The sequence below is a fragment of the Semicossyphus pulcher genome, unplaced genomic scaffold (assembly GCF_022749685.1).
Source record: "Semicossyphus pulcher isolate SPU_LCO1_2020_fin unplaced genomic scaffold, fSemPul1.0.p SCAF_52, whole genome shotgun sequence".
NCBI classification, from domain to species: Eukaryota; Metazoa; Chordata; class Actinopteri; order Labriformes; family Labridae; genus Semicossyphus; species Semicossyphus pulcher.
Genome location: NW_027211729.1, coordinates 278,625 through 295,000, shown reverse-complemented (window position 1 = coordinate 295,000; position 16,376 = coordinate 278,625). Strand labels below are relative to the sequence as shown.

The window sequence follows — 16,376 nt, the reverse complement described above, 5'->3', positions numbered from 1 at the left end:
CCCCTGCTGACTGTTCAGGTGTGTGTTCAGGTGTGTGTTCACCTGCAGGAAGTTCTGTGAGGCGCTGATGAGGGCGAGCTGAGCGCTGGGACTGTCCGGCTGAGACTGACTGCCTCGGACCCCCTGAACCAGCTGAGGGATCTGCTCTGCCACCACCTGGGGAGAGACACACACACACACACACACACACACACACACACACACACTTAGAGCTACTCTTTCCTTTACTTTAAGGATAATCAGAGGAGACATATGAATTTTTTATCCTTCAGTCAGAACTCTGTTCACTCTATCTTACGTCCTGTAAAGATTTAAAAGTGATCATACAGCAGGTAGAGTGTGTGTGTGTGTGTGTGTGTGTGTGTGTGTGTGTGTGTGTTACCTTGCAGCTCTGCACCAGCTGCTGCTGAGCCGCCTGGTTCTTGTTGGTTGAAGCAGCGTGCTGAGCTGCAGCGATGGTCTGAGTCGCTGCTGCTGCTGCCTGTTTGGCTGCATTCTAACAGGAAACAGGAAACACACCTGTGTCAGCTCATTATTAAGAAGATTATGTAACATTATGTTACATTATGGGTGAGGGACAGGAAACACTGGCACAGAGGAGGCAAACATTCAGACTGATCCAACCACAGACAGGCAGAGTGAAGTACTGTGATATTTCAAAGATGCACTGACACCAAGAATCAATATTTTATCTTACAGATGATTATAGTTTTATTACATAAACAAATAAACTCTTATTTCCAGGCTAATAAAAAAGGAAAAACCATTCCCTGTCAGTCCACTAGATGGAGCTGTTCTCAGCTGTCAGCAGAGGTACAGTTCTACCTGAGGACGATCTGTTGATCTGTATCAGTGGTACTCAGATTGAAAGAGGTCCAGTTCAAAGGTCCGAACATCATCACGTCTGACCTGCGTTATGAGTCAGTACATTTACATATTCTGAACGTCTGTCAAATCAAATCAAGCAAATACAGCGAGGCTCAATAGTTCTTACAACAATGCTTCTTATAACTTTTACACAGAGCTCTCATAATGTAACAATAGTAATAATAAATACTTTAATATTGGTAAGGAAGCATGTGTGTATGTTGGGGGGGTCGGGGGGGTCCAAAACCTTTACTTCCTGTATTCTGGTTTATTTTCTGCCCCAGTCTGTGATGGACGTGTCTTTATTTGTGAATGAAAACAAATGATACAATCATAAATGTCTGGTCCTTCACATGCGAGCAGGATGAAGAGCCGTGTTCACATGGCAGTCTAATGTTGTCCCTGCAGGAATCAGATGAAGGAGAGAGCGAGCTTCACCTCTCTCTCTGCCTCCTGACACAATGATCAACATCTGACACCAACAGGACGATTCACTTTATATTTTATGTTCGCCAAATTTTATTTTGATTTGCCGAAAAGCAGCTGCAGTTAGACTTTTTCTCATGGTGAGTTTTAAAACAGGCGATGAGGGAGAGAGAGGGCACATATAAGAACTAGTCATGATGATGAAGCTGATGTAGCTCTGTGTAACTCTCAGGTTTATCAATGAAGTGTTTGATCTAAACTGCAGCCTGGAGTCTCTGTTAACAGAGACAGAAGGAGTGACAGTGTCCGTGTTTAATAATCGCCACGGTGACGGAGCATGTACGAGTCTGTCCAGTCTTAAAAGCTCGTTTTCCTCGACACCACTGTGTCACTGTAACTCTCCTGTCGGCTGGCTCTTCAGTCTGTATCTGTGGGTGTGTTCAGTCGCGATCTGAGTGACAGATTTGATTGGCTGAGTAGCGTCACGTGTGACGATTTACAACGAATGCATTGGTCTGCGAGACGCACATATCACTACCGCAAAGATAAAAAGCTGCGCAGGTAAAAACGGATGCGCTTGTCAAACTGTAAATAGGTCCGGGTCCGGAGACAACGGCAGTCGGGTCAGGATCCGGACCGCGGCCCGCTATTGGGGGACACACACTCTTTGAAACATGACTCAGGTGTGTGTAGTTTAAGCCCCGCCTCTTTCTTACCTCCAGCTTGTTGACGAGTCGTTTCTTGATGGCGTTCTGAGCGGCGGCGTTGGTGGCCATACGGAGACCTTCGGCTGCTTCTCTCAGCTTCTGCTGCTGCTCCTCGCTGTCAGGGTTCGCTGCTGCTCCCTGAACACACACATCAGTACATATTAACTCTCTCTCACAAACACACACAGACACACACACAGCACCACTCAGTAAAGAGACTCTTGTATTGAAGCCGTCAGATGACAGAGACAGGTGTAGTCAGACCTTCGCTGCCTCCACCATCTTGGCCGTAGCGTCGGCGAGCAGCTTGGCGGCTGACAGCAGCTTGCGGGAGTTCTCCAGGTCCGACTCTCCCTCAGCGTCCATCTTGATGGCGTTGACCAGATCAGACGTGGCCTGAGCAAGGATACGAGCCTGACGCACCATCTCACCTGGTGAAGGAGGAGAAGGACAGGAGTCACGTACTGGAATCATCCACCTGTAATATGACGTCATCATTTGGTCCTCAGGTGGGGTTAAAGCTCCACCCACCGGCATCTCCCATGGAGCTGAAGATGTTCTCCGTGACGTCCAGGATTCGGTCTGTAGCTTCTCCGTGTCGTCCAATTGGATGTCCCCCGCTGGCGTACTGTTTGATGTGCTGCAGCAGCTCGTTGAGCGCCTGAGTCACACCTGTGGCGGCCACGCCCACCTGCTTCAGGAGCCCCTCATCATTGGTTGCCCCCTGTGATGCCTCCACGCAGCCCTCCACTGATTTGGCCACCAGCTTCCCTGCCTCGATCAGCTGCTCCTGACACACCGGGGAGCTGATGGTGGGAGCTACAACCTGAAGGGGACATGATGCATTCAATTAAAGCAGGAAATCCCACCGTCACTGTGCAGGTGTGACATGCGTTTCAGGTAAACTCACCCGGGTGCAGGCGACAAGCTGGGAGGTGGACAGAGCGCACTGCGTGGCTGCAGCGATGACTCGGTTCTGCTGGGCCGAGTCCTCGCTCTTCTGGGCCACATTCTTCGCTTTCAGCACCAGAGCCGCTGCAGCGTTAGCCACTGCCTTAGCTAGCTGCATTAGCATGTCCTAAAGCAGGAGAGACACAGAGGTTAGCATCAGTTAGCATTGAACACTCACAGGTAACAGGTGAAGCAGGGAAAGCTACTGATTATTGAAAAAATTAATGCTTGTAATTACAGACTTTATGAAAATGACCCAAAACCACAGACTGAATATGAGACTTTAAAAACCTGCATTCTCTCTGATGTCCAGCAGGGGGCTAAAAGAAGTGTGATTCTATAGAAGTCTATGAGAACATGCTCCTCCTCCTCTCCTGATGTATTCCCTCAGTAAACATGTTCCTGATGACTTTATGGTCTCAGTCTCTAGTTTCAAGTCTTCTTCAACACAGCATGATGTTCATTTAGTCACTGATGCTCCATTGAGAGTCACACACACCAGAGAGAGGGGAGGGGTTAGGGCGGGGCTACCTATGATTGACAAGTTGCTATGGTAACCACTCTCTTGTCCTAATATGGTCACTTCTGAAAAAACCCCAAGATGTTTCGGCCAAAATGCCAAACTAGAGGCTTCAAAATGGTAGTCCACAAACTAATTGGTGATGTCATGGTGGCCACGCCCACTATGATAAGAATATATCACTGAGGTGAGTAATAATAAAAGGATTGATCTCCTCACAGATGATTTCAGTCGAAGTTAAAGGTTCTACATTTGTTTTAATCACCGAGAGGACGAATATTATCAATGTACGAATAATTACAGCAACAACCAACTCGTATTAACCTGAGAATCACTTCAACCCGACATGAGGAGTTTTATTTTGAAGGGATGACTGAAGAGTAAATGAGCTCCAACCTAATACTGTCTACACACAGAGCAACCGGCCAGTGACCTGACCATCAATTAAACTTTGATTGACTGGTTTTATATTTTGATTGACAGGTTGATATTTTGATTGACAGGCTGATTGATGACTTGTTGACTCTGATTGATCTGATTGGTCGTCTGTGATTTATCAGGTGTGTTACCATCATGTGAGAGTACGAGCTGGCTCTCCATCTGTTCCTTCTGAAAGAGCCTCTGCCTACACACTTACACATGTACACATCACACACACACATCACACACACAACACACAATATTACACACAAACACACGTGTGATGTCTGATATCGACTTTATCATCTTGTGGAGTTTATAAAAAGTTTTATCACAGATCTGAAACAAAAGGATAAACGCAAAGTTTTTGTTTGTACAAACTCTGAATGAACTCGAGCGTTTCTCATCACAGTTTGTCTCATTCAGCACCATCACAATAAATAACATCACCTGTTCATGAGTCACACTCACCTGGAACTGAGGGTCAGTGTCGGTCTCTCCGATGTGAGATAGCAGCTCTCCGCTGGCCTGACCCACGTTTCCTGCAGCCTGCAGCAGGTTCTGACGGGGCTAAGACAGGTGACACGCTCATTAACACAGAGACAGGTGACATGCTCATTAACACAGAGACAGGTAACACGCTCATTAACACAGAGACAGGTGACACGCTCATTAACACAGAGACAGGTAACAAGCTCATTAACACAGAGACAGGTAACACGCTCATTAACACAGAGACAGGTGACATGCTCATTAACACAGAGACAGGTAACACGCTCATTAACACAGAGACAGGTAACACGCTCATTAACACAGAGACAGGTGACACGCTCATTAACACAGAGACAGGTAACAAGCTCATTAACACAGAGACAGGTAACACGCTCATTAACACAGAGACAGGTAACAAGCTCATTAACACAGAGACAGGTGACACGCTCATTAACACAGAGACAGGTAACAAGCTCATTAACACAGAGACAGGTAACAAGCTCATTAACACTGAGACAGGTAACACGCTCATTAACACAGAGACAGGTGACACGCTCATTAACACTGAGACAGGTGACATGCTCATTAACACAGAGACAGGTAACACGCTCATTAACACTGAGACAGGTAACACGCTCATTAACACAAAGACAGGTAACAAGCTCATTAACACAGAGACAGGTAACAAGCTCATTAACACTGAGACAGGTAACACGCTCATTAACACAGAGACAGGTGACATGCTCATTAACACAGAGACAGGTAACACGCTCATTAACACTGAGACAGGTAACACGCTCATTAACACAGAGACAGGTGACACGCTCATTAACACAGAGACAGGTAACAAGCTCATTAACACAGAGACAGGTGACACGCTCATTAACACAGAGACAGGTAACAAGCTCATTAACACAGAGACAGGTGACATGCTCATTAACTCAGAGACAGGTAACAAGCTCATTAACACAGAGACAGGTAACAAGCTCATTAACACAGAGACAGGTAACACGCTCATTAACTCAGAGACAGGTAACACGCTCATTAACACAGAGACAGGTGACATGCTCATTAACACTGAGACAGGTAACACGCTCATTAACACTGAGACAGGTAACACGCTCATTAACACAGAGACAGGTAACACGCTCATTAACTCAGAGACAGGTAACACGCTCATTAACACAGAGACAGGTGACATGCTCATTAACACTGAGACAGGTAACACGCTCATTAACACTGAGACAGGTAACAAGCTCATTAACACAGAGACAGGTAACACGCTCATTAACTCAGAGACAGGTAACACGCTCATTAACACAGAGACAGGTGACATGCTCATTAACACTGAGACAGGTAACACGCTCATTAACACTGAGACAGGTAACACGCTCATTAACACTGAGACAGGTAACACGCTCATTAACACTGAGACAGGTAACACGCTCATTAACACTGAGACAGGTAACACGCTCATTAACACAGAGACAGGTAACACGCTCATTAACACAGAGACAGGTAACAGAGACGTATATACCTGTGTGTGTGTGTGTGTGTGTGTGTGTGTGTGTGTGTGTGTGTGTGTGTGTACCTCTGTGTTGGCGGGCTGGGCCGTCTTCAGCATGTCAGAAACAGCTCCAGCCAGGTTCTTGGCGGCTCCCAGCAGCTGCTGCCCGTTTCCTCCTTCGTCGTCCATCAGAGCCGCCAGCAGCTTCACCCCCTTCGACATCTCCGTCAGGTTGGAGGAGATGGTGGTGACGGCACAGCCCACAGCTGTGTAGTCCGTCTCTGCTGGGTCACCTGAGGACAGGTGGAGGGAGGGAGGGGCAGAATGTAATGCAGAGCACAGACACTGTGGTAAAAGACAAACAACCATATTTTTTAAGTGACGCACAAAAACAGGCGGATGAATACACAGACATATCTCTAATCTTACGGGATGTTTTGTTCATTAGATTAAAGCCCCTGAAACTCAGCTTGAAATATCAAACATGCATCTCTGATATCAGTTGTGAGTGTGTCATAAAGTATCCATAAAATCTGAGTGAAAATAAATGTTCAGAACCACGAGAAAATCTTCTTGAAAAACAGCTCGTTTGGCTGTTCAGACCATTTCTCAGGACTGTGTAGGCGTGGCAGATCCCGTGTTGATTGACACCTGCCGGGCTCCGCCTGTCCGCGTTCTCATGGCAACTGTCAACACAACAATGGCGCATGGGAAAGCAGTGTTTCCTCTAGGACTTTCAGCAGCAGGGTAGAGGGTTTGTTGTACCACCCAGGTATGTGCGCATGTGCACATCTTATCAAAACTATTGCTGTCAGGTGATTAAAAGATGAATCTAATTAATTACAGGCTTTGTAATCAATTGATTTCAATTAATGTCATATATGAATGATTTCTGTGAGGAGCACGTCACATGTAGACTGACTCAGTCTTATTTCTTACTTCCACACTTTAATTGTTCTCTCTTCTTCACCTCATTAAGTTTTAATTCACAAACTACTTTAACCTGATCACTTTGCTTCAGTCCCCCAACACACCTGCACCTGTGCTCTCTGCACCGCTGCTGGCCCCGCCCCCTCTTTCTGTCTGTCTCTCTGTCTGCTGTGTTGACTGTCTTCATCAGCAGTCTGTTTCATTAAGTCACAAAGGTTACATATCTTCTCTCGCAATTCAGTTCTCACAGCACGTGAGTCGCGTGTGCACGACGGATGTTATAAATGATGTAGCGATCAAAACGATCGATCGTTACCAAATGACATCACTTTTTATAAGCTTTATAAAGCGCGACAATCAATGAGTTTACAGTAGGGACGTGCGGAGTTAGACAGACAATATCTCCTCATTCAGTATGATATTGTGCAGCTCGCTGGAGGGAGATCACCAGGGAGCTGAACGTGTGATACTGAGCGCACAGCTGATAGAGGCACGTGGATCGTTTACACTGCGTGTTAGAACTGCACATGTATGCCGATGTCAGCGATGCGGAGCGGACCCTCTTTTGCCGTTAGAAGTAAACTGGTCCCGCTGTTGTTTGTGTGGTTGCCAAGACTTCACGAGTTCACTGTTTCAGTGCTCTTCCTCAATGAGGAGAGGATGGACGATCGTTGATTTGCAGCGGAAATCTCCAAAGAGTTGTTTAATTACAACTTCTGAGGCAGCGGCCGCAACAATTCATTAAATGTATGTGGCGGAAACACTGCTGCTTCTCCAAGTCCGCCGCATTTACAAAATAAAAGAATGACACGTTGTCATCTCAGATGGTGGATGTGCACCCGGGGACAGCACAGAGGCATGATGGGAAAAAGGCGATGTTAGGTAGGTAACTGCAACAGGTATGTGCAGAGATGTTCAAGGTGTGTGGACACCAGTGAGCGCAGACTCAGACAGAGGGATTGATTGCGAGCCCAGAAGTGTTATTGCACCTGTGAGGGCGGGGCAACTGCTGTTGATTATTTCAGGATTGGTTCGAGAAAATGTATGACAACATAAATATCTTCACTGACCACGCCCAATTTAACCCCAGCATCAGGGAGGTTAACAAAGTAAGAATGGCAATAACTCCAGTTTGGATTAAAAGTCATTTCTAAAACTTTTAACATGCTTACAAGTGTGTACATAAGACTTTAAACTGCATAGTGAGAAGGATTTTGTGGATTTGGGTTTCCAGGGGCTTTAAAGGTGGGAGGGAAACACAGCTGCTCTGTAATCCACCCTGACGTCACAATGAGCACAAGTATCCGTGTTGGCCTGGAGGAGCGTTTCTCTGTCAGCGTTCTGAGGGTCAACATGTGTCCACATGCCTGTCATCACACACACCGGAGGTGATATATCAGAGTGTGGTAGAGGTGTGTGTACCTGCGGTCAGGTTGACCATGGAGGCGGTGCCTGCTGTGATGGCGTCCACCTGAGAGTGGATCTCATGTTTGGACTCGTCCATCTTGTTTTTACGCCACGCCTGGGAAGCCTGAGCAGAGAGAAGTGTCAGATAATTCATGTTTATATTTATCAATGATGATGAGGAGGTTAATGAAAGGGTTAACTCTCACAGCGTCTGTGCCCAGCGGGGGCAGCGTGTCGAAGTCGTCCAAAGAGGCCTGAGCCGCCTGCACCGCCTGCATGCTGGAGTTAATGGTCCCTGTCAGAGCCTGCTGGGCCGACGTCTGAGGACACACAGGAGGGAGATAAACCACTGTAGTAGAAATCATCTACATATATATTTATAAAGTCTGAATACATCTTTGATATCACTGTTTCTACACATGTTGGTGTTTCAGTGTCAGTGTGGAGTTACGTCAGGCCTTTAAACACATACAGACCTGCCTGAGTCTACACATGAGCCTCTGACAGTAAGAACAGTACCACCTCACTGATCACTGCAGACAGCTCGCTCTGATTCATGCAGACATGACCTCCATCTCTTCAGGTGAACAGTGTGTGAAAATATCACTTTTGTTACTGTTCCATGAAAACGTAAAGCTCTCCTCCTCAGGGACTAAAACTCTGCTTTACCTGTTCAGTCTGCAGTCACTCAGGTGTTCATGGTCTGTTATTAATAACCAGTAAAAGATTCTGATCCAGTCTGAGGACCATTCATTAATAATCAGGTGTGTGTGTGTGTGTGTGTGTGTGTGTGTGTGTGTGTGTGTGTGTGCGTGTGCGTGTGCGTGTGCGCGTGTGCGTGTGCGTGTGTGCGTGTTACCAGAGGGGGCATGTGTCCGCGGTGCATCTGTCCGCTGGTGATGTGCTGTTTGGCCTGAGGCATGGAGCCCATCTGGAAGGTCTCTGGACCTCCAGCTCCGGACCTCATGATGGCGGGCAGAGCCACCGAGCCCGTCTCCACCTTCCCCATCCGATTAAACTGCTGTTGCAGCACCGTCGACCTGGGGGGGGGTTATGGAAATCAAACCAGGAAACAGCAGGGGGACAGTGTGTGGATCAGGTATAACTCAGGGTCAGACTCACTTCTTAGGCGACACAGAGTCCTCCAGCATGGTGGACTCCTCATCTCCCTCCAGACCAAAGTGGTCCTTACTCTTTTTCTGTTAAGGACATGAAGGCATCAGTGCAGACCAGACCTCTGTTTAATGTCATATATAGATTGTGTGTATGCATGTGTGTGTGTGTGTGTGTGTGTGTACCTTTTTAAGGATGATGTCGATGTACCCGGCGATCAGCTGAGCGATCTGCTCCCCCTCAGTGGTCTGAACAGAATAATATCCGTCCTGATAGTCTCCAAAGTCCTGACATACAGAAACACATTCATACATTAGCATTTGCAGAGTATCAGCCTGAGCAGCCAGCACACAGTGGTTTGTATAAGCAAGTAGTGCTTTACAGAGTCCTTATCATGACTGTAATGTGACACTACAGGATGCCTCAGTTTGTCCTCATGTCAGAGCTGCTGCGTGAGCTCACATGTTCAGAGTTACATCACACACTCATCATGTCTGAACACAGCAGCAGGAGAGGGCAGCAGGGTGAGTCCTGACACGCTCACATCCACCATGTTTCACCTCTCATGATACCATGTGGGGGGGTCAGTGTCCTCTCTCACCAGGGTGAAGCTCTTGGGGGAGGCGGCCCAGCGCTTGATGTTGGTCAGGTTCCACTCCTGGATCACCTCCTTGGTCTTCTCGTCCACCCTCATCACGCTCTCCTTCGTGATGCCCAGCAGACGAGGAACCAGCTTGTTCTTCCCCTTCATCTTCTCCTAAAGGGGGGGGGGGGGGGGTAAAGAGAAACCAGACCTGTTAATAACTTTATAATTAACACCTACAAACACACCCACAGCATGCACACTCCACATGTCAACTGTTTATTTTGATATTTAGTATTTCCTGTAAAGTCTGAAAACTGCTGTAGTTGTTTCCAGAGCAGGAACTTCCCCTGGACCAGGAACTGTTTCACTGCAGGAGGCATCACATCATTTACCCCTCTAAAGGTACCTGCTCAAAGACAGCACTCTCGAGTACACAGAGTTTGGGGGCGGGCCTTGCAGAACTGAACCTTCTGATTGGTGAAGTACTCCCAGCCTCTAGGAGACCTGAGAGCAGCAGGTGGTCTGACCATCTGGAGGCGTTTTAATCACACAGCTCTGAGGAAGTAGCGGCTGTTTTAACGTTGTCTTCATGCTGAGTTTAAGCCGTTCATGAGTAAAAGCAGCTTTTATTAATAAATGAGCGATAATTCAAATCAGGGTAACCTCTGTGTAAACATCTACAGAATCCTTTGTCTCATTGTCTTGGGTCTTTAGACCTCAGTGGACACAGACAACAACGACCTGGAGGAATCCTTTCGTGCCTCGAAAAGTTCCTCCTGGGACTAAACATACTCTGGGTGTAAACACGGCTTTGGACTCACCTGTGCAGACACATTGTTCTCACCTTGACAAGGAAGAAAGAGACTCCGTATGTTTTCAGAGAGCGAGCCAGCTTCACGTAGCTGACCTTAGCCTCGATCTCCGTCATGTTCTGACAGTTCTTATGAGCCTGAGGAGACATGAACGTAAACATGAACGTAAACATAACCAACCTTTGTTTGATTTGATGATTAATGGATCAACCTGTGATGCGATCATGTGTCCTGTCCGTCAGACCTCACTGTATCCTGTATGTAACATGTGTCCATCAGACCTCACTGTATCCTGTATGTAACATGTGTCCTGTCCATCAGACCTCACTGTATCCTGTGTGTAACATGTGTCCTGTCCATCAGACCTCACTGTATCCTGTGTGTAACATGTGTCCATCAGACCTCACTGTATCCTGTATGTAACATGTGTCCATCAGACCTCACTGTATCCTGTATGTAACATGTGTCCTGTCCATCAGACCTCACTGTATCCTGTGTGTAACATGTGTCCTGTCCGTCAGACCTCACTGTATCCTGTGTGTAACATGTGTCCGTCAGACCTCACTGTATCCTGTGTGTAACATGTGTCCGTCAGACCTCACTGTATCCTGTGTGTAACATGTGTCCGTCAGACCTCACTGTATCCTGTATGTAACATGTGTCCTGTCCATCAGACCTCACTGTATCCTGTGTGTAACATGTGTCCGTCAGACCTCACTGTATCCTGTGTGTAACATGTGTCCGTCAGACCTCACTGTATCCTGTGTGTAACATGTGTCCGTCAGACCTCACTGTATCCTGTGTGTAACATGTGTCCGTCAGACCTCACTGTATCCTGTGTGTAACATGTGTCCATCAGACCTCACTGTATCCTGTGTGTAACATGTGTCCGTCAGACCTCACTGTATCCTGTGTGTAACATGTGTCCGTCAGACCTCACTGTATCCTGTATGTAACATGTGTCCTGTCCATCAGACCTCACTGTATCCTGTGTGTAACATGTGTCCGTCAGACCTCACTGTATCCTGTGTGTAACATGTGTCCGTCAGACCTCACTGTATCCTGTGTGTAACATGTGTCCATCAGACCTCACTGTATCCTGTGTGTAACATGTGTCCATCAGACCTCACTGTATCCTGTGTGTAACATGTGTCCGTCAGACCTCACTGTATCCTGTGTGTAACGTGTCCGTCAGACCTCACTGTATCCTGTGTGTAACATGTGTCCGTCAGACCTCACTGTATCCTGTGTGTAACGTGTCCGTCAGACCTCACTGTATCCTGTGTGTAACATGTGTCCGTCAGACCTCACTGTATCCTGTGTGTAACATGTGTCCTGTCCATCAGACCTCACTGTATCCTGTGTGTAACATGTGTCCATCAGACCTCACTGTATCCTGTATGTAACATGTGTCCATCAGACCTCACTGTATCCTGTGTGTAACATGTGTCCCTTCCGTCAGACCTCACTGTATCCTGTATGTAACATGTGTCCATCAGACCTCACTGTATCCTGTATGTAACATGTGTCCATCAGACCTCACTGTATCCTGTATGTAACATGTGTCCATCAGACCTCACTGTATTCTGTGTGTAACATGTGTCCTGTCCGTCAGACCTCACTGTATCCTGTGTGTAACATGTGTCCATCAGACCTCACTGTATCCTGTGTGTAACATGTGTCCATCAGACCTCACTGTATCCTGTGTGTAACATGTGTCCATCAGACCTCACTGTATCCTGTATGTAACATGTGTCCATCAGACTTCACTGTATCCTGTGTGTAACATGTGTCCATCAGACCTCACTGTATCCTGTGTGTAACATGTGTCCTGTCCATCAGACCTCACTGTATCCTGTATGTAACATGTGTCCATCAGACTTCACTGTATCCTGCGTGTAACATGTGTCCGTCAGACCTCACTGTATCCTGTGTGTAACATGTGTCCTGTCCATCAGACCTCACTGTATCCTGTATGTAACATGTGTCCATCAGACCTCACTGTATCCTGTGTGTAACATGTGTCCTGTCCGTCAGACCTCACTGTATCCTGTATGTAACATGTGTCCATCAGACTTCACTGTATCCTGTGTGTGTAACATGTGTCCTGTCCGTCAGACCTCACTGTATCCTGTATGTAACATGTGTCCATCAGACCTCACTGTATCCTGTATGTAACATGTGTCCTGTCCATCAGACCTCACTGTATCCTGTGTGTAACATGTGTCCATCAGACCTCACTGTATCCTGTATGTAACATGTGTCCTGTCCATCAGACCTCACTGTATCCTGTGTGTAACATGTGTCCTGTCCATCAGACTTCACTGTATCCTGTGTGTAACATGTGTCCGTCAGACCTCACTGTATCCTGTGTGTAACATGTGTCCGTCAGACCTCACTGTATCCTGTGTGTAACATGTGTCCGTCAGACCTCACTGTATCCTGTGTGTAACATGTGTCCATCAGACCTCACTGTATCCTGTGTGTAACATGTGTCCATCAGACCTCACTGTATCCTGTGTGTAACATGTGTCCGTCAGACCTCACTGTATCCTGTGTGTAACATGTGTCCATCAGACCTCACTGTATCCTGTGTGTAACATGTGTCCTGTCCATCAGACTTCACTGTATCCTGCATGTAACATGTGTCCATCAGACCTCACTGTATCCTGTGTGTAACATGTGTCCATCAGACCTCACTGTATCCTGTATGTAACATGTGTCCATCAGACCTCACTGTATCCTGTATGTAACATGTGTCCTGTCCATCAGACCTCACTGTATCCTGTGTGTAACATGTGTCCTGTCCGTCAGACCTCACTGTATCCTGTGTGTAACATGTGTCCGTCAGACCTCACTGTATCCTGTGTGTAACATGTGTCCGTCAGACCTCACTGTATCCTGTGTGTAACATGTGTCCGTCAGACCTCACTGTATCCTGTATGTAACATGTGTCCTGTCCATCAGACCTCACTGTATCCTGTGTGTAACATGTGTCCGTCAGACCTCACTGTATCCTGTGTGTAACATGTGTCCATCAGACCTCACTGTATCCTGTGTGTAACATGTGTCCGTCAGACCTCACTGTATCCTGTGTGTAACATGTGTCCGTCAGACCTCACTGTATCCTGTGTGTAACATGTGTCCATCAGACCTCACTGTATCCTGTGTGTAACATGTGTCCGTCAGACCTCACTGTATCCTGTGTGTAACATGTGTCCGTCAGACCTCACTGTATCCTGTATGTAACATGTGTCCTGTCCATCAGACCTCACTGTATCCTGTGTGTAACATGTGTCCGTCAGACCTCACTGTATCCTGTGTGTAACATGTGTCCATCAGACCTCACTGTATCCTGTGTGTAACATGTGTCCATCAGACCTCACTGTATCCTGTGTGTAACATGTGTCCGTCAGACCTCACTGTATCCTGTGTGTAACGTGTCCGTCAGACCTCACTGTATCCTGTGTGTAACATGTGTCCGTCAGACCTCACTGTATCCTGTGTGTAACGTGTCCGTCAGACCTCACTGTATCCTGTGTGTAACATGTGTCCGTCAGACCTCACTGTATCCTGTGTGTAACATGTGTCCTGTCCATCAGACCTCACTGTATCCTGTGTGTAACATGTGTCCATCAGACCTCACTGTATCCTGTATGTAACATGTGTCCATCAGACCTCACTGTATCCTGTGTGTAACATGTGTCCCGTCCGTCAGACCTCACTGTATCCTGTATGTAACATGTGTCCATCAGACCTCACTGTATCCTGTATGTAACATGTGTCCATCAGACCTCACTGTATCCTGTATGTAACATGTGTCCATCAGACCTCACTGTATTCTGTGTGTAACATGTGTCCTGTCCGTCAGACCTCACTGTATCCTGTGTGTAACATGTGTCCATCAGACCTCACTGTATCCTGTGTGTAACATGTGTCCATCAGACCTCACTGTATCCTGTGTGTAACATGTGTCCATCAGACCTCACTGTATCCTGTATGTAACATGTGTCCATCAGACTTCACTGTATCCTGTGTGTAACATGTGTCCATCAGACCTCACTGTATCCTGTGTGTAACATGTGTCCTGTCCATCAGACCTCACTGTATCCTGTATGTAACATGTGTCCATCAGACTTCACTGTATCCTGCGTGTAACATGTGTCCGTCAGACCTCACTGTATCCTGTGTGTAACATGTGTCCTGTCCATCAGACCTCACTGTATCCTGTATGTAACATGTGTCCATCAGACCTCACTGTATCCTGTGTGTAACATGTGTCCTGTCCGTCAGACCTCACTGTATCCTGTATGTAACATGTGTCCATCAGACTTCACTGTATCCTGTGTGTGTAACATGTGTCCTGTCCGTCAGACCTCACTGTATCCTGTATGTAACATGTGTCCATCAGACCTCACTGTATCCTGTATGTAACATGTGTCCTGTCCATCAGACCTCACTGTATCCTGTGTGTAACATGTGTCCATCAGACCTCACTGTATCCTGTATGTAACATGTGTCCTGTCCATCAGACCTCACTGTATCCTGTGTGTAACATGTGTCCTGTCCATCAGACTTCACTGTATCCTGTGTGTAACATGTGTCCGTCAGACCTCACTGTATCCTGTGTGTAACATGTGTCCGTCAGACCTCACTGTATCCTGTGTGTAACATGTGTCCGTCAGACCTCACTGTATCCTGTGTGTAACATGTGTCCATCAGACCTCACTGTATCCTGTGTGTAACATGTGTCCATCAGACCTCACTGTATCCTGTGTGTAACATGTGTCCGTCAGACCTCACTGTATCCTGTGTGTAACATGTGTCCATCAGACCTCACTGTATCCTGTGTGTAACATGTGTCCTGTCCATCAGACTTCACTGTATCCTGCATGTAACATGTGTCCATCAGACCTCACTGTATCCTGTGTGTAACATGTGTCCGTCAGACCTCACTGTATCCTGTGTGTAACGTGTCCGTCAGACCTCACTGTATCCTGTGTGTAACATGTGTCCGTCAGACCTCACTGTATCCTGTGTGTAACGTGTCCGTCAGACCTCACTGTATCCTGTGTGTAACATGTGTCCGTCAGACCTCACTGTATCCTGTGTGTAACATGTGTCCTGTCCATCAGACCTCACTGTATCCTGTGTGTAACATGTGTCCATCAGACCTCACTGTATCCTGTATGTAACATGTGTCCATCAGACCTCACTGTATCCTGTGTGTAACATGTGTCCCGTCCGTCAGACCTCACTGTATCCTGTATGTAACATGTGTCCATCAGACCTCACTGTATCCTGTATGTAACATGTGTCCATCAGACCTCACTGTATCCTGTATGTAACATGTGTCCATCAGACCTCACTGTATTCTGTGTGTAACATGTGTCCTGTCCGTCAGACCTCACTGTATCCTGTGTGTAACATGTGTCCATCAGACCTCACTGTATCCTGTGTGTAACATGTGTCCATCAGACCTCACTGTATCCTGTGTGTAACATGTGTCCATCAGACCTCACTGTATCCTGTATGTAACATGTGTCCATCAGACTTCACTGTATCCTGTGTGTAACATGTGTCCATCAGACCTCACTGTATCCTGTGTGTAACATGTGTCCTGTCCATCAGACCTCAC

The 16,376-nt window shown here is 46.9% G+C and overlaps 1 protein-coding gene across 3 annotated transcripts in view; it reads right to left on the bottom strand.

Moving 5' to 3' along the window:
• The window catches only part of tln1 (talin 1), a 70,315-nt gene that overhangs the window by 27,779 nt on the left and 26,160 nt on the right, over nucleotides 1–16,376 (bottom strand). For all 3 annotated transcript variants that reach the window (XM_069682193.1, XM_069682194.1, XM_069682192.1), the window contains exons 10-24: nucleotides 10,771–10,875; nucleotides 9,942–10,097; nucleotides 9,526–9,627; nucleotides 9,350–9,426; nucleotides 9,087–9,267; nucleotides 8,434–8,547; nucleotides 8,243–8,351; nucleotides 5,975–6,183; nucleotides 4,363–4,461; nucleotides 2,911–3,078; nucleotides 2,532–2,826; nucleotides 2,265–2,431; nucleotides 2,010–2,138; nucleotides 383–496; nucleotides 43–156 (exon numbers count right to left, since the gene is read on the bottom strand). In XM_069682193.1, the coding sequence (XP_069538294.1) occupies nucleotides 43–156; nucleotides 383–496; nucleotides 2,010–2,138; nucleotides 2,265–2,431; nucleotides 2,532–2,826; nucleotides 2,911–3,078; nucleotides 4,363–4,461; nucleotides 5,975–6,183; nucleotides 8,243–8,351; nucleotides 8,434–8,547; nucleotides 9,087–9,267; nucleotides 9,350–9,426; nucleotides 9,526–9,627; nucleotides 9,942–10,097; nucleotides 10,771–10,875 (2,139 nt within the window). The remainder of the gene's footprint in view (nucleotides 1–42; nucleotides 157–382; nucleotides 497–2,009; nucleotides 2,139–2,264; nucleotides 2,432–2,531; nucleotides 2,827–2,910; nucleotides 3,079–4,362; nucleotides 4,462–5,974; nucleotides 6,184–8,242; nucleotides 8,352–8,433; nucleotides 8,548–9,086; nucleotides 9,268–9,349; nucleotides 9,427–9,525; nucleotides 9,628–9,941; nucleotides 10,098–10,770; nucleotides 10,876–16,376) is intronic.